Consider the following 23,935-nt stretch of genomic DNA (forward strand, 5'->3'; position numbering starts at 1 on the left):
TTTGAGAACTGAACTTTGAAGGATAAGCAGGTGTTTGGCCATAAGGGGAGTATTTTTGTAAGACTTTATCCACTTTGAAGTATTTTCATAGTTATCTCATTTGAGCTTTTGGAGTATGGGAAGAAATGGGGGCTGGAGTCTAGCAAAAGGCATTGGGAAGTTCTATACATTTGTTTGCCTGGTGACTCAGATGGTAAAGAATCTGCCTGCAGTGCAGGAGGTCCAGGTTTGATCCCTCATCAGCAAGATTCCCTGGAGAAGGGAATGGCAGCCCACTCCAGTATTCTTTCCTGGAGAATTCCATGGACAGAGGAACCTGGAGGGCAATAATCCATGGGATCGCAAAGAGTCAGACATCACTAAATGACTAACACTTTCACTTTCACTTCATACATTAGCACACAGAATTGAGGCTGGGGCAGGAGGCAAAGGATATCAAAAAGAAGAAGGTGATCTGCTGAAGAACAGTGGAAAGTTATCTGAACACTCTAATATGCCTTTGTGATATTTACTCTTCACAGCAATCCTATGAATTAAACGTACTTAGTACATGAAGACGGAGAAGGCAATGGCACCCCACTCCAGTACTCTTGCCTGGAAAATCCCATGGGCGGGGGAGCCTGGTGGGCTGCCGTCTGTGGGGTCGCACAGAGTCAGACACGACTGAGCGCTTTCACTTTCACGCATTGGAGAAGGCAATAGCACCCCACTCCAGTACTCTTGCCTGGAAAATCCCATGGGCGGGGGAGCCTGGTGGGCTGCCGTCTGTGGGGTCGCACAGAGTCGGACACGACTGAGCGCTTTCACTTTCACGCATTGGAGAAGGCAATAGCAACCCACTCCAGTGTTCTTGCCTGGAGAATCCCAGGGATGGGGAAGCCTGGTAGGCTGCCCTTTATGGGGTCGCACAGAGTTGGACACGACGGAGGCGACTTAGCAGCAGCAGCAGCAGTACATGAAGAAACAGGTTTCTGAGATGTTACATTCCTTTCTGTGATCAGACCATAGTCATTAATGTCAAGAACATATATGCTCAGTTGTAGCTGACTCATTGTGACCCCATGGACTGTAGCCCATCAGGCTTCTCTGTCCATGGGATTATCCAGGCAAGAATACTGGAATGGATCATTGGTGGGACCCAAAACCAGTTGTCTCTGAACTGGAGGACTTGAACTTTGCTTCAGCACTGAGCCGCTTGTCATAAGCAACAGTTTCAGACCTTCTACCACTTTCATTTTTAGCGCACCTAATGGCTCAGCATCTAGGGCAGATATCAAAGGACGTGGTGTTAAACAAGCCACATGTGGAAAGAGCCAGGAATTAAATTAGTCCAGACTTCCAGGCCTTGGCTTTGTGGTCTCTCTGCCTGGAATGATCTTTTCCAGTCTCGCTGCATCACCGTCTCATTCTTACCCATCAGAGTGCCCATGCTGACTGCCGTTTTGATCCAAAGTAGCCTTCTGTATGGAGCTTCCCTGGTGAGTCAGTGGTAAAGAATCCACCTGCCAATGCAGGAGACGTGGGTCTGACCCCTGGTTTGGGAAGATAACCCTGGAGGAGGCAGTGGCTACCCACTGCGGTATACTTGTCTAGAGAATTCCATGGACAGGAAAGCCTGGCAGGCTACAGTCCATGTGGTCACAAAGAGGAGGACACGACTGAGCGACTGAGCACAAGCAAGAGCCTTCTCTGGGTGCTCAATCACGCACTCTATTTCCTGCTGGTGTTGCCAAATCTTATTCATTGAAAGCTTAGTCTTATTCGTTGCTCTGGTCCCTGTTGCCCAGAAGAGTACCTGGCACCTGGTGGACTCTTAACATAATCTGTTGAGTGAATGAATAACAAATGTGAGGAAGCCCCACAGTATTTCCAGTTTGGGCCTGGAAACATGTCTTTTGGAGTAAGGCTGTATTTGCAGATATGAGACATGAGAATCATCCAAGCCCAGTAAGGTAACTGTTCTCTTGCTTATTTATGGGGAATCTTGTTTTCTGCTACGTTGGACTCCTGAAAAGGTATATTAGGTTTGACAAGTTTAACGTGAACATGCGGGTACCCCCTGTAACCTGTTGAGATTTGCTTGCCTGGAACATGCATGTCTTTTAGCCATTACTTTTGTTTCTCTTTTTGTCTGTAGGTAGTTCATCATGATCCATGCCGTGGGGGTGCAGGACAGTGGAACAGCTTGTTCCGATTTAAACATCTTGCAACCGGGAACTATTTAGCTGCAGAGGTAAGATTAACAGATCTAGTGTTGTAAAATCTCTAGATTCAGAAATAGTAAAACAGGCAATAGAGAAGATGTATTTGTAGGAACAGTTATTGTGCACATTCAATTATTGCTAATCAAGTACTGGATTGGCATGTCTGCTATTCTCAAAATGTAAATATTAATTGAAATCTTAAAATAATCTTTGTTTTGAAAATAAAAACAGCAGCAACCACCACAATAGAACCATGTGGTTGGTTTGCTGTAAGGGTATTTGGAAGAGGGTATCTGATTTGCACCAGTGTGGGATTCATCCTGAGACTTCCTGTTTGACGTCACTCTTTCAGAATGTCTGATTTGGAATCCTGATCAGCTCATAGTTGGTGTGGTGTAGTCTAGATAGCTTCAGATTGATGTTCTGTGGCTATTCTTTCACTGGTGGGTGGCTTTCATTGTTCAAACCATTAGAAAGGAAAGGGTCCCCCCCGCCCCACCGCCGAGATATTGCACTGTCTTAAAACTGTCAATAAAAATGGTAAAAATGTAGAAAGGTCTTTTCTTTCTCCACTAAATGCATGTTAACAGAGTGAAAAGTGGTAGAAATAACAGCACTGAAGCTGTAGGAATGATTTAATTAAAGGTTAGTTATCTGGTTTAAAACTAGTTTTGAAAATATTTGTTATAATTTTAAATTTATTTTTTCTTAAATCGTTTTAAAATTGAAGCATGGTTGATTTATAATATTGTGTTAGTTTCACATTTACAGCAAAGTGATTCAGTTATACATACATAATATACATGTTGTGTATCTATATATATGTATTTATATTCTTTTGAAAATTCTTTTCTATTATAGGTTATTATAAGATATTGAATATAGATCCCTGTGAAAGTGAAAGTCACTCAGTTGTGTCCTACTCTTTGTGACCCCATGGACTATACTAGTCCATGGAATTCTCTACGCCAGAATACAGGGGTGGGTAGCCTTTTCCTTCTCCAGGCCCCAGGTCTCCCTCACTGCAGGCGAATTCTTTACCAGCTAAGCCACAAGGGAAACCCATAGTTGCCTGTACTATACAGTAAATCTTTGTTGTTTATTTTATATATGGTATTATATAGAAAATCTTTGTTTTCAGATATATGAAATATCCATTCATTTTACTCTTAACTCTGTTTTTCAACTTAGAGTTTCTTCTGGGATTCTAAACCAGAATTTTGTCTTGGAATGTCTAGTATTAATTATCTAACTTTTGCTTTTGGATGTTTCAGAGGGTAAGTAGGTGGGGCTGGAAAGCTGATGCGAAAAAGGTGGTGCAAACAGGAAGTTTCTATAAATACGCTGACCCCAGTCTAAAGTAGAACTCAAACCCATTACCCTCTCCGTCATGTTAATCTGTGATGGTTTTCCTTATAGTATTTCCCACGTTCTCACTTTTTATATGTCTTACTGACTTTCTCTGTCAGAATGAATATACTCTCTGAAGGCAGGAATTTTTTTTTTTTGCTAACATCACCACTGGATGCCCAGTACCTGGGAAAGTGCCTGGTACTTTGAAAGCATTTGGTGAATACATTTTGAATGAATGAATGAATATGAAGAAGCTATTCAGGGTTCCCTAAGCTTAGAGAATGGGAAAAAAGAAAATCATAGAATTTGTATTTGAGACACATTTGAGACCATATTTGGGCAAATTAATCTCTCTAAACTCCCGTTTCCTCTGCTGGAAAATGGGGATGATCACAATATTTATATAAGTTTATCAAGAGAATGAAATGATATAAAGTGCTTGGTGTAATGTGTGACCAGGAAGGAATGCTGGCAAGATTAATTTTATTATATGGCAAGTAGAAAGCATTCTTACCTTTATAAATATCTGACTCAATTTTAATGAATCGGCTCACTTAAATGAAATAGAGCTTCACAATTTATGGGCTGCTGATACCATAAATGTTTTGAAGTAACTTTTTTTTGGAAAAGTTAAGCAGTAAGGTAAGAGAATCTTGTCTAAAATAAGAATTAGAAAAGCCTAGTGGGTGTCCTACCAAAGATTAGAAATTAGGATTAAAATTCTCTTAGAAATGGGGAAACACTCAAGTACAACACCCCTTGGTAGAGGGTGGTGGGGGGCACAAGGAAGGGCAGCTGCCTGGTGGATGAATAAGGCAGATGGGGAAGAGAGAGAAGCATGTTCAGGCAGTGAGGCAGAGGAGATATGTTTATTTTACAAACTAGTTTCACATGGGTAAATCATGTGTATATCACACATAAGATATATGTGAGTTAAGAAGTGATGCTCGAAGGTGGGAGGGGAGTGATGGGGCCAGAAATGTAGGGAAGCTGGTATTTTCAGGCCATATATATTAAGCCATGCAGAATGTGTTTAATCTTTCGCTTAAAGAGCAGCATTCTAAATAATCTGTATTCAAAACAGACCACTCCAGAGTGGCACTGTCCAATATGGTAGTCACCAGCAGCGTGTCAGCTATTTAAACTTTATATTTTTTTAATTAAGTAAAATTAGAAAGACTGGCAGCCTGGGAAGTCACACAAGCAACAGGAAAATCAAATAGGCTGAGTCACAGGCGCCAAGCAAGAGAAGGTAGGGTTTCAACAAGGAGGGAGTGCTACAGAAAAGGTCAGGAACAAAATGTCTTCACAGCACTTGGCAAGAATATGGTCATCTGTGACTTCACTGAGAGCATTTTTAGTAAGACCAGAATGCAGGGAGCAGAGGAAGAGATGAGGAAGCTAGCAATCAGAAGGAGGTGTGGACTGAGATTTGTATAATGGTTGTGAAGGGGGAGAATCAGAGTCATAAAAGGAAGGGAAGAGTTCTATTAGATTAAAAAAAATTTTTTTTTTAATTTTTGTAATTGGTTTTGCCATAGATCAGCATGTATCCACCACAGGTATACATGTGTTCCCCATCCTGAACCCGCCTCCCTCCTCCCTCCCTGTACCATCCCTCTGGGTCATCTCAGTGCACCAGCCCCAAGCATCCAGTATCATGCATTGAACCTGGACTGGTGACTCGTTTCATATATGATATTCTACATGTTTCACTGCCATTCTCCCAAATCATCCCACCCTCTCCCTCTCCCGCAGAGTCCAAAAGACTGTTCTATACATCTGTGTCTCTTTTGCTGTCTTGCATACAGGGTTATCATTACCATACAGTAAGATGGATGAGCTGTTCTAGGGGACGATCTATCAGAGGGCAGGATTTGGAGGCATGTTACTCTTTTCCTCAAATTTTCCACTTTCAACACACCTATTTATAGTTTGAAACATTAATTTAGTATGCTTAGGCACCCCTGGTCAATTGGATGATACAATTCTTAAATTGCCTTTGAGTTCATGGTATTTATATTGGCCAGTGCAGCAAAGAGAGCCTGGAGTAGTGGGAAGAAAAGTCCCAGGTAGACTGCTCACAATCTCTCTGCCTTTAAGCAAATACTTGACCCCTCTGAACCTCAGTTCCCTTGTGTGTGAAAAAGGTGATAATATATATCATATGGGATTTTTTGGAATTAAAGAATATCTTGTGAATTTTAAGCATCTTGTACATAAAGGGTATTTAGTAAGTATTAAGTCCCTTTGTTTCCTTTGGGAGGAAGGGGAAAGGAAATGTGTAGTTGTGTTTATTATTATTTTAAAATTTATCCTTATTACTTTTGTTATTCATAACTGACATTTCTTTGTCAATCAGATAACTTAAGGGGTAAAATGTTTTGGGAGTCACCACTGGGTACCTTGTATCTAGAACAGTCTCTGATAATTTATATTCAGTAAGTATTGAATAGTCTAATGAATAAATCATAGAGAGAATGAAGTTTTAAGTCCAGGCATTTCGCTTGGCAAAACAGGAAACCCAGAGTCAGAGAAGGGATTTATTTTGTCCAAAGTTAAGAAACAAGGTTAATGATAGTATTCAGGCTGAATGCTACACTTGCATTGCTTCATCCCTATCAGTGAGTCTCAATGGAGGATGGTCTTCTTCCCAGGGGGTGTTTGACAAAGTCTGGAGACATTTTTATGGTCGCAGTTGGGGAGAGGGAGCTATTGGCATCTAGTGGGTAGAGGCTAGGGATGCAGCTGAACATCCTAAAAAGTGAAGGACAGATCCCACAACAAAGAATGATCTGGGCTCAAATGCCACTAGTGCCAATGTTGAGAAACTGATGTATGTTATACTGAAATTACATAATCATTTTATTGACTGCCTCCTAGATGAAAGCACTGTTCTGTTATTGCGAAGAAATCAAAGATGACTAACATTTTGTCCTTGTCCTTCAAGAATGTGCAGTCTGGAGGGGAATTATATTAACTCATCACTGGGACATCTATTTGTCAGTTGTTTCCAGCATACATAAATATCTGAGATAACAGGTTATGTGTAAGGTTTAAATTATTAACATTTAAAGATGCTCATGATAAATCTCTCAGTAAGTTTAAAGGGCTGCCACCTTAAATCTAAGGACATATGAGAAAAAACACCTAAATTTTTAACTTACACTTTCGTAATCTGATATTCTATTTAACCAGTGCTTACTGGGTGGCTGTTATTCAGAAAAATGTAATAAGCTTATTTGTTTAGAAATGAAGGGTAAACTAAAGAAAATTAGACTGTTACATGTGCTGAGTATTGTGTAGTCTTAACTGTGGAGACAAAACCGGTAAATTACAAGCTATTCAAGAATGGCACCATGTTGTGTGTGTGTGTGTGTGTGTGTGTGTAATTGTAGAAAACATCTAGGAATTAGGATGGTGATATGATATAACACTGTTTAGACTTTATTCTGTAAATTACTGAGGTCAACTAAGGTTTAGAAATGAACCCTTACTCAGTTTGAATATCTCCAACAGTGTTGTCTTAGCGAATTAAGGGTTTATTTTTGAATACTATACAGTGCTACTAACTCATGACAAAATGTGGAACAAAATATTTGTGAATTAGGTAGCAGGGCATTTGTGACTGTATTATTAGGCTTTCTTCTATAATGTCAGTTTCTGTGGGCCATGCAAGAAATAAGGTGACATGAACGGAAGTAAACACTCATATATTTTTGCTTTTTTTTCTTTTTAAAAATTTATTTATTTTTTAATTGAATGATAATTTTTACAGAATTTTATTGTTTTCTGTCAAACCTCAGTATGAATCAGCCATTGGTGTACATATATCCCCTCCCTTTTGAACCTTGCTTTTAATATACAGCACGGTTATCAGCACACTCCTTGCCATTTTGCCATAGATCTTTTTCTTGTATCACCTATTGGTGCAGGAGTGTTCACAATCCTGTCTGTGGCTGAGAAAGTAATTTTATCATAATCTGAATAGGGACAATATGAAAGCCTTAGTAAATAGCTCTTCTACAGCTGTAAGAAGAATTATAACTCAAATATCACAATTTCTAATCTGCTGCATTTTCTTTCTTTGGATGTTATTAAAGGACTAACTTTTGATAATCATTTCCCAAGAGTGACAGTGAAAAATAATTTTATTAAAGATTTTGTAATTGCCCATTTTAAGACAACTAGCTTATTTATCTGTAGATAGGCCAGACTTCCACCAGATGGCAGTAAACACTTATTTCCTAACTCCAGCGTAGTCTTTGGATTTTAGTTAATTAAAAACTTAGTACTCAAGAACTTGTACATTAGCATAGGATCTTATGTATATTAGGGCTGTAGTTTTAAATACCTCAATGTTTGGTTCTCTTTCAAATGTATCAGCCATAGTGTATGAAAAGGGTCTTTATATATATGTGTGTGTATATATATATATGTATGCAAAATTTATATACAATAGAGGAACATGCATACCAGACTCTTTATATACAATAAATATATATCAAAATATACATGATGCTTGGTACATGTCAGCATCCTGTAAATGTTATTTTTTCCCTTCTTTCCTGGCCCTAACAGTAATAGCTTGGTTCTGAAATGCCTTGTCATTGGAAAGAGGAACATATAATTATTTAAAATTATACATGTGTTGACTTTATGACTTCGGTGTTATATATAATAAAAATTGATCAAAAGACATTTCATTATAAAAATAATTTTTTTTTTTACAAAAATGAACGTAAATTTTGGACTTACAGCTTGCCATCTGCTGCTTGCTATTCTTTTGAGAGACAGTTGCAGCTGTCTTTAATTTGATAAGTGGTATAGCCATGGCTTTCACTGTCTCGGTGCTTATGATATTAATCTGTCTCTCTGCCACTTTTCTATTCGAACTTGTCATATGCTCTGCCTGACTTCATTCTAGTCCTCTTTGGCCACTTGAATGAAGATTCCCTTCAAAGCTTAATTTCAGGACTTCCCTGGTGGTCCAGTGACTAAAACTCTGCACTTCCAGTTCAGGGGGCCTGAGTTCTATCCCTGGTCAGGGAACTAGACTCCACATGTCACACCTAAGAGAGCTCACATACCTCATCTAAGACCCAATACAGCCAAATAAATAAATACATAATTTTTAAAAATTAAAAAAGTTTAGTGCCTGTTTTCTCTTTCTGTTACTTACTCTCCTGGCTGCAGTGGGCCATGACTTTGATCTTAGATATTTCACTGCCAATTGAAACTCAACAATCGTATCTAAGATGAAATTGTTTCCCCAGAGAGACTAAGTTTTCTTAGCTGTGGGTGAAAACCTTGGGAGTCATGATAAACACTTTTTCTCCCTCAGTTTTCTCCCTCAACCTTCAGGTTCTCTTGACTCTGTCTCTGTAGAATCTTTCCCAACCACTTTCTCCTTTCTATTTCAGCATCTTTATTGATGCTGGGGCTCTACCACCACTTACTCCAGGCCTGCACTTGGTTACATTGCCCCTTTTATCATCTGTCTCTATCTCCTGCTAACTATGGCCAAGGGAGGGTTTTCAGTGCACTGTTTCTGCAAACATTTTCCCAGTGATATATGCAAAATCTTCCTGAAGATGCAAACCCTTTAGCATGTGGCAAAAAAAGCCCCATTAGTTAGGCCTTCTTTCTTACCTTGGATCATACCAGTCCTCATTATGGGGGTGGGAGGGAAGTCATTGGCTATCAGAACTAAAAGATGGAGCTTTAGAACCGTCAGACCGGTGCTTCTGAATAACCTGCTGCTCTTCAGTGGTTTGAGTTTATATGGAGTACTTACTGTGCCCCAGGTGTCTCACCTGGAAAATGGGATTAAGGGTTGCTTCTAATAGGATAATTGTATGGGGAGAATTAACCTTGAAAAGCATATAAAAATATTCTATAAGTGACATTTACGGGCCTGCTCTGATCAAGGCTCATTTTCTCAGATATTTGGCAGTAGCTCCCCTTGTACTGCTTGTCTTCTTCATTCCAGCCTTCTGTCTGTCTGTCTGTCTTTTTTTTTTTTTCAGTTTTCATTTTAAATTTTATTTGTTAACTTTTAATTTTATATTGGAGTATAGTTGATTTACAATGCTGTGTTAGTTTCAAGTGTAAAGCAAAGGAATTCAGTTATAAATATACCTGTATCTGTTCTTTTTCAGATTCTTTGCCCATAGGTTATTACAAGAGTATTGAGTCAAGGTCGCTGTGCTGTACAGCATTTCCTTTCTGAGAACCTATTTTATATAGAAAATATTTCCTTCTCTCCCAGTTGTAATTCTGCCTATCTTCAAGGCTTCACTCATGTGCTACCTTCTCCAAGAATAATTCTTTTTTATTTTTAAATTATTTGTTTGCTTATTTTTTGGCTGTGCTGGGTCTTTGTGGTGCACTTGAGCTTTCTCTAGTTGCGGTGAGCTGGGGCTACTCTTCCTTGCAGAGTGTGATCTTCTCATTCTGGTGACTTCTCTTGTTGCAGAGCCGAGGCTCTAGGTGCGTAGGCTTCAGGAGTTGTGGAGCACAGGCTTATTTGCTCTCTTGCGTGTGAAATCTTCCTGGACCAGGGATTGAACCCTTGTGTCCTGCATTGGCAGGCGAGTTCTTATCTACTGTACCACCAGTGAAGTCCCTTCATGAATAATTCCTGAATAAGTTTGCCCACCACAGATCCCTCCTTCTTCTGACCTATTATTATTTATAAATTATTCATTCATGTCTTGTATCTCTTGTCATATTCTATTTTGTATTACTGCTAACTGTATTTATGTCTATTTTCCCTCCTAGATTGTAAAGTCTTGTGGTCAGGGACCATATTCTTTTTGTCTTTGTGACAATACCTAATGCCACCATTCTTTGTCCATTTTAGATGCTCTATTAATATTTATTGAGTAAATGATCGAATAACATATTAGATCTCTCTCTCCAATGCCAGATTTATAATTCATCTTTTAACATAAGAAAATACTTCCTTTAAAGTCCTAAAAGATTCAGGAAGCTTCATATCACCGTGTCTTTTTTCCCCGTCTTTAGAAATATTTTTTTTATTCATCCTTAGTCTAATTGCTGAATTACTGTTATGGTTATAGTTGTAGAAGGAGATCAGCAGTATGATTAGAACATATATTAAAGCATATATTTATTTGATCTTTGGTTAATGTTGGTGAATTTATGTAGCCATAGATCTATTTGGGTACTTGTTCCTTCTTCTCCTCCTCCTTCAGTTCAGTTCAGTTCAGTCGCTCAGTCGTGTCCAACTCTTTGCGACCCCATGAATCACAGCACGCCAGGCCTCCCTGTCCATCACCAACTCCCGGAGTTCACTCAGATTCACGTCCATCAAGTCAGTGATGCCATGCAGCCATCTCATCCTCGGTCGTCCCCTTCTCCTCCTACCCCCAATCCCTCCCAGCATCAAAGTCTTTTCCAATGAGTCAACTCTTCTCATGAGGTGGCCAAAGTACTGGAGTTTCAGCTTTAGCATCATTCCTTCCAAAGAAATCCCAGGGCTGATCTCCTTCAGAATGGACTGGTTGGATCTCCTTGCAATCCAAGGGACTCTCAAGAGTCTTCTCCAACACCACAGTTCAAAAGCATCAATTCTTCGGTGCTCAGCCTTCTTCACAGTCCAACTCTCACATCCATACATGACCACAGGAAAAACCATAGCCTTGACTAGACGGACCTTAGTCGGCAAAGTAATGTCTCTGCTTTTGAATATGCTGTCTAGGTTGATCATAACTTTCCTTCCAAGGAGTAGGCATCTTTTAATTTCATGGCTGCAGTCACCATCTGTTTTTTGGAGCCCCAAAAAACAAAGTCTGACACTGTTTCCACTGTTTCCCCATCTATTTTCCATGAAGTGATGGGACCGGATGCCATGATCTTCGTTTTCTGAATGTTGAGCTTTAAGCCAACTTTTTCACTCTCCTCTTTAATTTAATGACATGGAATTAGTATGATTAGGCTTTAGTCATAGACTTCTTTCTTTTACAGATGAGGATCCTCAGTTCTTTCAGGGTTAGGTGACCTCTCCTAAGACCCATGGTATTTCCTTCCAGACCAGAGTCTGGAATCCAGTTCCCCACACATCTGTCACAGACTGGACTGGGTGATGCTAAAAGGGTGGAATGTGTGAAGAGTTTTAGAAAGTAAGATTGACTTTAAGGTAGAATGTGACCTGTGTCTTAAAGGGTGTATGTGATTCTGTGTTTGACTTTGGTACGTTAATTCCTGTTTTTGTCCACATTTTAGTGATGCATATGTCATGGCTTCTAGCATGAATTTGATTTACTTCACAGTTTCTGTAACCAACTAGTCCAAACGCTTATTGGATGAAAACTTTGACCATATGATATATCCTGGTTAAACTTGCTGCATACCTTTTGAATATAGTTTAACTATAATTTTAGTGTATATATATATTTTTTTAACTTAAAAGAAAATTCTGAATTCTTCAAACTGAAAAAAATAAAACAATGATCCTCTCTTTGTTAAAGGCATTTTATTTTATTTTTAATTTGGCTACATCACACAGCATGCAGGATCTTAGTTCCCTGACCAGAGATTGAACCCGGTTCTTAGCAGTGAAAACAGCCAAGTCCTACCATCGAACCTCCACGAAATTCCCTAAAACAGTGTTACTTGACTAAGAAAGCTGAATAAACCCCTTCTGTTCCCTTTGTTAGAACTTTCATTACTACCGAGTAAAAGTGTGTCTTTTTGAGTTTGATTAATCAGTACGCTGTCTTTTCACTTTCTACCTTTCACTGTTGGATTCCAAAAGCAAGAATAGTACTGTTCTGGAACTGACTCATTTAATCATAATTCAAGGGAATTTAAGGAGATTGAGGTACACATCTCCATAGAAAAATAAAGTTCAGCCTCAGATCTCCCCAGTTACTAGCCTGGCACCAAGAGGCAACTTGTAACTGGATTCCTATTTTATAACCCCTCCTTCACCCCATTGTCTGTCTGCTCTGAAAATTGGAAGACTGCTGTCCAGAGGCTCTTGGACTGGCAACTCCTCTCCCTTATACCCCCACTCACTTTCTGGTTTGTTTAAGCATAGTTTAACGTTTTGTCTGTTCTTAGATTTCATATGAATGGAGTCATACCATGTGTGTCTTCTCCCACTTTGAAATTGAAAGATAGTTGACATAGTTGTAGGTGTACAATATAATGACTTGGTGTGTGTGTGTGTATATATATATATATATATATATATAGTGGTAGTGGTAAAGATATATATATATATATATATATGTATATATATGTGTATATAGGCACTAGTGGTAAAAAACCTGCCTGCCAATGGAGGAGATGCAAGAGACACAGGTTTGATCCCTGGGTTGGGAAGATCCTCTGGAGAAGGACATGACAATCCACTCCAGTATTGTTGCCTGGGAAATCTCATGGACAGAGAAGCCTGGCAGGCAACAATCCATGCAGTCACAGAGAGCTGGACATGACTGAAGTGACTTCATACACACACACACATACACACACACACACATATAGAAATGATCACCACAGTAAATCTTGATAACATCCATCACCACAGTTATAAAATTTTTTTCTTGTGATGAGAGCTTTGAAGATCCACTCTCTTAGCAGCTTCCAAATATACAATTCAGTATTATTAAATGTAGTCACCATGCTGTACATTACATCCCCAGGACTTACTGTCTTATCATTGGAAGACAGTAACGTTTGACTCTGCCTTCATCCATTTCTCCCACGACCATCCCTGCCTCTGGTAACCACAAATCTGTTCTCTAAGTTCATTTTCTGTTTTTTAGTTTCTTTGTTTTGGATGCCACAATCTCACATATAGGTGAGATCATACAGTATTTGCCTGTGCTGTGCTTAGTCACTCAGTCATGTCTGTCTCTTTGCGACTCTGTTGACTGCAGCCTACAGTATTCGCCAATCTCTGTCCAACTTATTTCACCTAGCATAATGCCCTCAAGGTCCATCCACGATGTTGCAGGTGGCAGGATTTCCTTCTTTTTTTTTTTTTTTTTTACGATTGAGTAATATTCCATGGTATATACTTTTGAGATCTTTCCTTGTTATGTGCATCAGCAGCTCTATGTTTTATTGCTGACTAGTATGCCATTGCTTGAATATGCCATGTTTTGCTAATCCAGTCTCCTGTTACATGATAGACATTTTTGTCTAAGCCTAATTTCTAGCTCAGTTTTATATCCCTACCATTGTTCCTCCCCACCTTCCCCATCATCTTCAAATAAGTGTGTCTTTTTAGTTGATTTTCCTCGAATATGGTCTGCAGGAAACTCCTGGAATATGAACTCAGCATACACTATTCTTTCTTCAGCTGAGGAAAGCTTTATTTTCCACTATCTTTGATCATTGCCTATGTTTCACTTATTTTCTCTTCCTTTTAGTACTCTGGAGGTCCATTAGTTGATACTCCATTCTCTGGTCCTCTATGACTATTTCCTTTTTCCTAATTTTCATTTATTTACATGTTTCCTCTGTGTTGAAAGATACCTGTTCAATTTTTGTTCTTTGCATCAGTCATTTCCTATAACATCAACTATGTTTATTCCTGCTGCTGACATGGACTTTAATTTTGTATTTATGTATGTTTTCATTATTATTGAAATTCCCCTTAATTTAGCTTCTTTTTATATTGTGATTCTTTACTTTTTAATTATTTTATTATTTATATTATTATTTCATATTATATTTTTAGCTGTTCATATTTTGCTATCTTCATATAGAGGCAGTGTTTACTTGTACTTTCTTGAATGTGCCAAGCCATCTCCTGAAAACTTATTTTGGATCATATTGGGCTTCCCAGGTGGCTCAGTGGGTAAAGAATCCACCTGGCAGTGCAGGAAATGCAGGAGATATAGGTTTGATCCCTGGGTGGGGAAAACCCCCTGGAGAAGGAAATGGCAACCCACTCCAGTATTCTTGCCTGGAGAACCCCGTGGACCGAGGAGACTGGTGGGCAGTCCATGGGGTTGCAAAGAGTCGGACATGACTGAGCACTCTTGCAGGCATACTATAGATAATACTCAGAAAGACTCTGAGAACATATTCCCTCTGTTTTAACATACTTTGTAATCTGTCCCATATTGTTTTTTTCATGCTTTCCTCATTGTCCTCAGAAGCAGAAGGTTTGAGTGGATGGTCCTTTTGTTCCTCTTGCTTTTTCTCAATCGTCTTGCTGAATCTTTAGCTGCAGGGCAGGCTTTAGGGTCCCTGCCTGCCTCCCAGTTCCAGCAGGTGTCGACTCTGCGTCCCTGGGATCTCTTGCAGTTGTGTCTCTTCCTGGCTCCTCTGCTGCTGCTACTGCTGCTAAGTCGCTTCAGTCGTGTCCGACTCTGTGCGACCCCATAGACGGCAGCCCACGAGGCTCCCCCATCCCTGGGATTCTCCAGGCAAGCACAGTGGAGTGGGTTGCCATTTCCTTCTCCAATGCATGAAAGTGAGAAGTGAAAGTGAAGTTGCTCAGTCGTGTCCAACTCTTAGCGATCCCATGGGCTGCAGCCCACAAGGTTCCTCCGTCCATGGGACTTTCCAGGCAAGAGTACTGGAGTGGGGTGCCATTGCCTTCTCCGGGCTCCTTTGCTATTTCCCTGTTAACTCCATCATCATGCAGTGTGATTCCAGACTGCAGCAGCTACAGTTTTTTCTCTTCTCACTGATTCTTCAGGCAGAGCTTCTTAGAAAACCCTCTGCCATCGTTTGCTTCCTGCGCTTTCTGCCCATTTGCTTTCTGAGCTTTGTTATATCTCTTTGATTATGAGAAGCAGAAAGAGGTAATGGAGAGGATAGAAGGATGTGATCAGATATTCAGTTATGTCTGACTCTTTGTGACACCATGGACTGTGTGTAGCCTGCCAGACTCTTCTGTCCATGGGATTCTTCTGGCAAGAATCCTGGAGTTGGGTGCCATTTCCTCTTCCAAGGGATCTTCCCGACGGAGGGATCAAACTTGATTCTCTTGTGTCTCCTGAGTTGGCAGGCAGATTCTTTACCAATAGTGCCACCTGAGAAGCCCAGATGAAGGATGGGGGAAAATTTCTGCTCCATTCCCTAGCAGCTTTTCAGGGATGGAGAAGCACTTCTGTATGGGTCGTTGGTTGATGAATACTTAGGTTCTGTGGGTCAGCAGGCAAATCGTGGAACCACAGCCAGTATCTTCTGAACTGTGTTCACTTGGACAGTAGCCTGAAGTGAGGTTGAGATTTGCCATGAGATGACAACTGGGGAGGTATTGCCTCTCCTCCAGCTTTATAATTACTGTCGATTCACTGAATATTTAAGGTTTAGGTTGTTTTCAGTGTAAGTCTTCAGTGTTATGACAGTATTTTGCTTTTTTATCTTTTTCCAGCACCTTCATTAATATTTAGCAATTAATTGGCAGGGGCATTTGTCAGAGCTACTAACCAAGTGTCATACTGAAAAAGACCTCTAGCCTTATGTCTTAAGTGGTGACTTTAATTACCTGGTGTTGCATATTATATACACAAACTGACTCACATTAATAGGATTACATTCAACTGGACAGCTTGTTATTTTGAGAAAACAGCTTATAAACCAAATGATCAACAAGGACGCCTCTTTGAAACTGCACCCCACTCCAGTACTCTTGCCTGGAAAATCCCATGGATGGAGGAGCCTGGTCGGCTGCAGTCCATGGGGTCACTAAGAGTCGGACATGACTGAGCGACTTCACTTTCACTTTTCCCTTTCATGCATTGGAGAAGGAAATGGCAACCCACTCCAGTGTTCTTGCCTGGAGAATCCCAGGGACGGGGGATCCTGGTGGGCTGCCGTCTCTGGGGTAGCACAGAGTCGGACACGACTGAAGCAACTTAGCAGCAGCAGCAGCAGCCTGGTGGAAAGATTGAAGGCAGGAGGAGAAGGGGACAAAAGAGGATGAGATGGTTGGATGGCATCACTGACTCTATGGACATGAGTTTGAGCAAGCTCCGGGAGTTGGTGATGGACAGGGAAGCCTGGCATGCTGCAGTCCATGGGTTTGCAAAGAGCTGGACATGACTGGGCAACTAAACTGAAGTCCAGTGGGAGTCAGGAGTTATGAATTCTAGCCAGCTGGAAATGTGTGGGCCAGCACACAGCATATCCAGATCTCATGCTTCTCTTTGGAATGACCCCCAAACTACTCCACTGCCCAACCCAGAGACATGAGTTCTTTTTTGTTAAATATGCCACATGCATTAGTTGACATAGGTGATATGTGTATGTGTGTATATGTATATATATGTGTGTGTGTGTGCGTGTGTGTATATGTATATATATAGTTCCTCTTTTGCTTGACTTTCTTTTCTTGTGTGTATAGCACATGCAGCAGGATCTTGAATCACAGTTAAAACTTGCCTTTGGTCTACTTTTAAAACTTGGTGTCTGTATTATTGGTCAATGGCAGGTTTTGTGGTGGGCAAAATGAAGTTTCTCTAATGCTTCCTAGGAGGTGAGATTGTCAGCTCTCACTTGTTCAAAAATGTCAACTGTTTGATATAAACAAAGGCCATAGCTTTGGTATTTTACCTCTAGTTTCCTGCCACTCGGATTTGAAGGTATTTGGTAATACCTTTTTTCTTCGCCTCTTTCTATGTGAAATTTAGTTAAGTATATGTTGTCTGTGTGCATGTGTGTGCTCAGTTGTGTCCAACTCTTTGTGACCCCATGGACTGTAGCCTGTCCACCAGGCTCCTCTGTCCATGGAATTTTCCAAGCAAGAATACTGTAGTGGGCTGCCATTTCCTCCTCCAAATCTTCCCAACCCAGGGATCGAACCCATGTCTCCTGCATTGGCAGGCGGATTCTTGATCACTTCACCACCTGTGAGTATCAGGTCAGTTCAGTTCAGTTGTTCAGGCATGTCTGACTCTGCGACCGCATGGACTGCAGCACACCAGGCTTCTCTGGGAATATAGTGAACTGGAATTAAAGATCACTGTTCTTGTTAATGTACTTTTAATAGCAATTCAAAACTAGTTTTTGTTTGTTTGTTTGTTTTTTTTTTTAGCTTAACCCTGATTATCGAGATGCCCAAAATGAAGGGAAAAATGTGGTGAGTAGAACTATTTTTTTCTCCATAAAATACAAGCAGATTATTTATATTTTATATGAACAAACTGAAAAGTAGTAGACAATTTGAAGACTAGGGACTCTGAGAGAGAGACTCTGAGTAGAGTTTGTGGATCAAAGATAAAAGTAAATGATGAGGTGGCTTAGAGTATAAGAAGATGATCAGTAGTGGGTGTTTAAGGAGATTTCTAGCAATTTGGAGGCTATTTATGATAGAGTGCTGAAGGCAGCTGGGTCTCCGAGGTATGCTTCGTCTAGGTTTAGTTTTCAGAAGTGCATAGAAATTAGGAAAGAGGAGTGGAATTGTGACTTAATATTAAAATAGGACAATGGAAAAATCATTTTTGATTCAAAATAACTTGTGTTTTATTTATGCAAGAAATTGAACTATTCAGCAAGTAGATAATTTTAGTTTCTAATATTCTACCATGTGCTACTCAAAAAGATCTCAATCATTTTTCATTAAAAATACTTATTATTATTCATCCTGCTCATCTCATCCCCACTTGTAAAGAAAATGACTTAATGATGACAACATGATTTAATTCAATAAAATTTTAGAGAGGAAGGGATGTGCCAGAGGGAATGGGTTTGGGGTACAAGTGAAACTGTGTGGTGATAGATGGTAACTAGACTTCTGGTAGTCATCACTGTGTACTATAGGATGTTGAATTATGATGCTATATGCCTGAAACTTATTAAAAATTCAGAAATTCAGGACACTTTGATGTGATATAAATAAAGCCCAGATGATGGGCTAGATTTCTTTTTTTTTTTTTTTTGGTATGTCTAATTATCATTTATATTATTGTTGTTATATTTTTAAGTTACTTCTGCAACTACTGTCCTTAGAAACAACTAAGGACAAGACCTAAAAATCAAACTCCTGTTTCTCAGTTTCTGACAGGAAAAGACTGTGAACTATTTTTTAAACTGATTCAGTTTCCCTTCTTTTAGTAGAAAATTGGCAACCCGGAGACTCCTGTTTTCCATGACACACAAAAGCTAGTAAACATCTAGAAGTGGTTCAAAATTTATAAGTAAACAATTTTATATGACCAAATAGAACGTTTAAATAATTTCTATGATCTGAAAACACACTTAAGAGAACAAAACTTCTCAATATTTTCATACCTAATCTTGAGAGTCCCTTGGACTGCAAGGAGATCCAACCAGTCCATTCTGAAAGAGATCAGCCCTGGGATTTCTTTGGAAGGAATGATGCTAAAGCTGAAACTCCAGTACTTTGGCCACCTCACGTGAAGAGTTGACTCATTGGAAAAGACTCTGATGTTGGGAGGGATTGGGGCCAGGAGGAGAAGGGGACGACAGAGGATGAGATGGCTGGATGGCATCACTGACTCGATGGACGTGAGTCTGAGTGAACTCCGGGAGTTGGTGATGGACAGGGAGGCCTGGTGTGCTGCAATTCATAGGGTTGAAAGAGTCAGACGCGACTGAGCGACTGAACTGACTGAACTGAATCTTAAACATTCTAACAAATAATTTCGATTGTCTGAAATTATTGCACAAAAAAGATATAACTAAATGTTTTAACTAATCAAACTGATCACATAGAACAGCCTTGTCTAGCTCAGTGAAACTATGAGCCATACTGTGTAGGGCCACTCAAGACAGATGGGTCAAGGTGGAGAGTTCTGACAAAATGTAGTCTACTGGAGAAGTGAATGGCAAACTACTTCAGTATTGTTACCTTGAGAACCCCATGAACAGTATGAAAAGACAAAAAGATAGGACACTGAAAGATGAACTCCTCAGGTTGGTAGTATCCAGTATGCTACTGGAGAGGAGTGGAGAAATAACCCCAGAAAGAATGAAGAGATGGAGCCAAAGCAAAAACAATGCCCAGTTGTGGATGTGACTGGTGATGGAAGTAAAATCCAATGCTGTAAAGAGCAATATTGCATAGGAACCTGGAATGTTAGGTCCATGAATCAAGGTAAAATGGAAATGGTCAAATAGGAGATGGCAAGAGTGAACATCGACATTTTAGGGATCAGCAAACTAAAATGGACTGGAATGGATGAATTTAACTCAGATAACCATTATAACTACTACTGTGGGTAAGAATCCCTTAGAAGAAATGGAGTAGCCTTCATTGTCAACAGAAGAGTCTGAAATGCAGTTCTTGGGTGCAGTCTCAAAAGTGACAGCATGATCTCTGTTTGTTTCCAAGGCAAACCATTCAATATCACAGTAATCCAAGTCTATACTCCAACCAGTAATGCGGAAGAAGCTGAAGTTGAATAGTTCTATGAAGACCTACCAGATCTTCTAGAATTAACACCCAAGACTGGAATGCAAAAGTAGGAAATCAAGAGATAACTACAGTAACAGGCAAATTTGTCCGTTTAGTACAGAATGAAGCAGGACAAAGGCTAAAAGAGTTTTGCCAAGAGGATGCACTGGTCATCCAACAACACAAGAGAAGAGTCTACACATGGACATCACTGGATGGTCAATGCCAGATTCAGATTGATAATATTCTTTGCAGCCAAAGATGGAGAGGCTATACACAGTCAGCAAAAACAATACCAGGAGCTGACTGTGGCTCAGATCATGAACTTATGTAAAATTCAGACTTAAATTGCAGAAAGTAGGGAAAACCACTCGACCATTCAGGTATGACCTAAATCAAACCCCTTATGATTATACAGTAGAAGTGACAAATATATTCAAGGAATTAGATCTGATAGAGTGTCTGAAGAACTATGGATGGAGGTGGCATTGTATAGGAGTCAGGGATCAAGATCATCCCCAAGAAAAAGAAATGCAAAAAGGCAAAATGGTTGTCTGAAGAGGATTTACAAATAGCTGAGAAAAGAAGAGAAGCGAAAAACAAAGCAGAAAAGGAAAGATATACCCTGTTGAATGCAGAGTTCCAAATAGCAAGGAGAGATAAGAAAGCCTTCCTCAGTGATTAATGCCAAGAAATCGAGGAAAACAATAGAATGGGAAAGACTAAAGATCTCTTCAAGAAAATTAGAGATACCAAGGGAACATTTCATGCAATGATGGGCATCAATAAAGGACAGAAGTGGTATGGACTTAACAGAAGCAGAAGATATTAAGAAGAAGTGGAAAAAGTACACAGAAGAACTATACAAAAAAGATCTTCATGACCCAGATAACCATGATGGTGTGATCACTCACCTAGAGCCAGACAACCTGGAATGCAAAGTCAAGTGGGCCGCAGAAAGCATCACTACGAACAAATCTAGTGGAAGCGATTGAATTCCAGTTGAGCTATTTTGAATCCTAAAAGATGATGCTGTGAAAGTGCTGCACTCAATATGTCAGCAAATTTGGAAAACTCAGCAGTGGCCACAGGACTGGAAAAGGTCAGTTTTCATTCCAATCCCGAAGAGGGCAATGCTAAAGAATGTTCAAACTACTGCACAATTGCATTCATCTCACATGTTAGGAATGTAAAGCTCAAAATTCTCCAAGCCAGGCTTCAAGAGTACATGAACTGTGAACTTTTAGATGTTCAAGCTGGATTCAGAAAAAGCAGAGGAACCAGAGATCAAATTGCCAACATCCACTTGTTCACAGGAAAAAAGCAAAAGAGTTCCAGAAAAATATCTACTTCTGCTTTATTGACTATGCCAAAGCCTTTGACTGTGTGGATCACAACAAACTGGGGAAAGTTCTTAAAGAGATGGGAATACCAGACCACCTGACCTGCCTCTTGAGAAACCTGTATGCAGGTCAAGAAGCACCAGTTAGAACTGGACATGGAACAATGGACTGGTTGCAAATTGGGAAAGGAGTATGTCAAGGCGATATATTGTCACCCTGCTTATTTAACTTATATGCAGTGTACATCATGTGAAATGCTGGGCTGGATGAAGCACAAGCTGGAATCAAGATTACCAGGAGAAATATCAATAACCTCGGATACGCAGATGACACTGCCCTATGGCAGAAAGCGAAGGAGAACTAAAGAGCCTCTTGATGAAAGTGAAAGAGGAGAGTGAAAAAGTTTGTTTAGAACTCAACTTTCAGAAAACTAAGATCATGGCATCAGGTCCCATTACTTCACGGCAAATAGATGGGGAAACGAAACAGTGAGAGACTTTATTTTGGGGGGCTCCAAAATCACTGCAGATGGTGATTGCAGCCATGAAATTAAGACACTTGCTTCTTGGAAGGAAAGCTGTGACTATCCTGCTGCTGCTGCTGCTAAGTCGCCTCAGTCGTGTCCAACTCTGTGCGACTCCATAGACGGCAGCCCACCAGGCTCCGTTAGACTGCATATTAGAAAGCAGAGACATTACTTTGCCAACAAAAGTCCATCTAGTCAAGGCTATGGTTTTTCCAGTGGTCATGTATGGGTGTGAATTTTGGACTATAAAGAAAGATGAGTGCCAAAGGATTGATGCTTTTGAACTGTGGTGTTGGAGAGGACTCTTGAGAGTCCCTTGGACTGCAAGGAGATCCAACCAGTCCATCCTAAAGAAATCAGTCCTGAATATTCATTGGAAGGACTGATGCTAAAGCTGAAGCTCCAATCCTTTGGCCACCTGATGTGAAGAACCAACTCATTGGAAACGACCCTGATGCTGGGAAAAATTGAAGGCAGAAGGAGAAGGGGACGACAGAGGATGAGATGGTTGGATCACATCACCGGCTTGATGGACGTGAGTTTGAGCAAGCTCCAGGAGTTGGTGATGGACAGGGAAGCCTGGCGTGCCGCATCCTATGGGTTTCAAAGAGCTGGACCTGACTGAGCAAATGAAGTGAATTATACTGAACTGTTTAAACTGAGTACAACTTGCTGTCGCCCCATGGTGTCTATTGCTTCATATATCTGATTACCTCCTTTTCTGTATGTGGGCTCGATAAAGGAAAGAAATGGTGTGGACCTAACAGAAGCAGGAGATATTAAGAAGAGGTGGCAGGAATACACAGAAGAACTGTACAAAAAAGCGCTTCACAACCAAGATAAACACGATGGTGTGATCACTCACCTAGAGTCAGACATCTTGGAATGCAAAGTCAAGTGGGCCTTAGAAAGCATCACTACGAACAAAGCTAGTGGAGGTGATGGAATTCCAGTTGAGCTGTTTCAAATCCTGAAAGGTGATGCTGTGAAAGTGCTGCACTCAACATGCCAACAAATTTGGAAAACTCAGCAGTGGCCACAGGACTGGAAAAGGTCAGTTTTCATTCTAATCCCAAAGAAAGGCAATACCAAAGAATGCTCAAAGTACCACACAATTGCACTCATCTCACATGCTAGTAAAGTAATGCTCAAAATTCTCCAAGCTAGGCTTCCGCAGTACATGAACCATGAACTTTCAGATGTTCAAGCTAGTTTTAGAAAAGGCAGAGGAACCGGAGATCAAATTGCCAACATCTGCTGGATCATGGAAAAAAGCAAGAGAGTTGCAGAAAAACATCTATTTCTGCTTTATTGACTATGCCAAAGCCTTTGACTGTGGATCACAATCAACTGTGGAATATTCTGAAAGAGGTGGGAATACCAGACCACCTGATCTGCCTCTTGAGAAACCTGTATGCAGGTCAGGAAGCAACAGTTAGAACTGGACATGGAACAACAGACTGGTTCCAAATAGGAAAAGGAGTACGTCAAGGCTGTATATTGTCACCCTGCTTATTTAACTTATATGCAGAGTACATCATGAGAAACTCTGGGCTGGAAGAAGCACAAGCTGGAATCAAGATTGCTGGGAGAAATATCAATAACCTCAGATATGCAGATGACACCACCCTTATGGCAGAAAGTGAAGAGGAACTAAAAAGCCTCTTGATGAAAGTGAAAGAGGAGAGTGAAAAATTTGACTTAAAGCTCAACATTCAGAAAACGAAGATCATGGCATCTGGTCCCATCACTTCATGGGAAATATATGGGGAAACAGGGGAAACAGTGTCAGACTTTATTTTTTTGGGCTCCAAAATCACTGCAGATGGTGATTGCAGCCATGAAATTAAAAGACGCTTACTCCTTGTAAGGAAAGTTATGACCAACCTAGATAGCATATTGAAAAGCAGAGACATTACTTTGCCGACTAAGGTCCGTCTAGTCAAGGCTATGGTTTTTCCTGTGGTCATGTATGGATGTGAGAGTTGGACTGTGAAGAAGGCTGAGCGCCGAAGAATTGATGCTTTTGAACTGTGGTGTTGGAGAAGACTCTTGAGAGTCCCTTGGATTGCAAGGAGATCAACCAGTCCATTCTGAAGGAGATCAGCCCTGGGATTTCTTTGGAAGGAATGATGCTAAAGCTGAAACTCCAGTACTT

At 40.3% G+C, this 23,935-nt stretch overlaps 1 protein-coding gene across 3 annotated transcripts in view; it reads left to right on the forward strand.

Annotated features, from left to right (window-relative positions):
• Positions 1-23,935, forward strand: part of ITPR2 (inositol 1,4,5-trisphosphate receptor type 2) — a 598,268-nt gene that overhangs the window by 136,421 nt on the left and 437,912 nt on the right. For 2 of the 3 annotated variants that reach the window (XM_068970194.1, XM_068970196.1), the window contains exons 9-10: positions 2,138-2,233; positions 17,587-17,631. In XM_068970194.1, the coding sequence (XP_068826295.1) occupies positions 2,138-2,233; positions 17,587-17,631 (141 nt within the window). The remainder of the gene's footprint in view (positions 1-2,137; positions 2,234-17,586; positions 17,632-23,935) is intronic. The other variant, XM_068970195.1, reaches the window with a different exon arrangement.

The sequence above is a fragment of the Capricornis sumatraensis genome, chromosome 4 (genome assembly GCF_032405125.1).
Source record: "Capricornis sumatraensis isolate serow.1 chromosome 4, serow.2, whole genome shotgun sequence".
In the NCBI taxonomy this organism is placed as follows: Eukaryota; Metazoa; Chordata; class Mammalia; order Artiodactyla; family Bovidae; genus Capricornis; species Capricornis sumatraensis.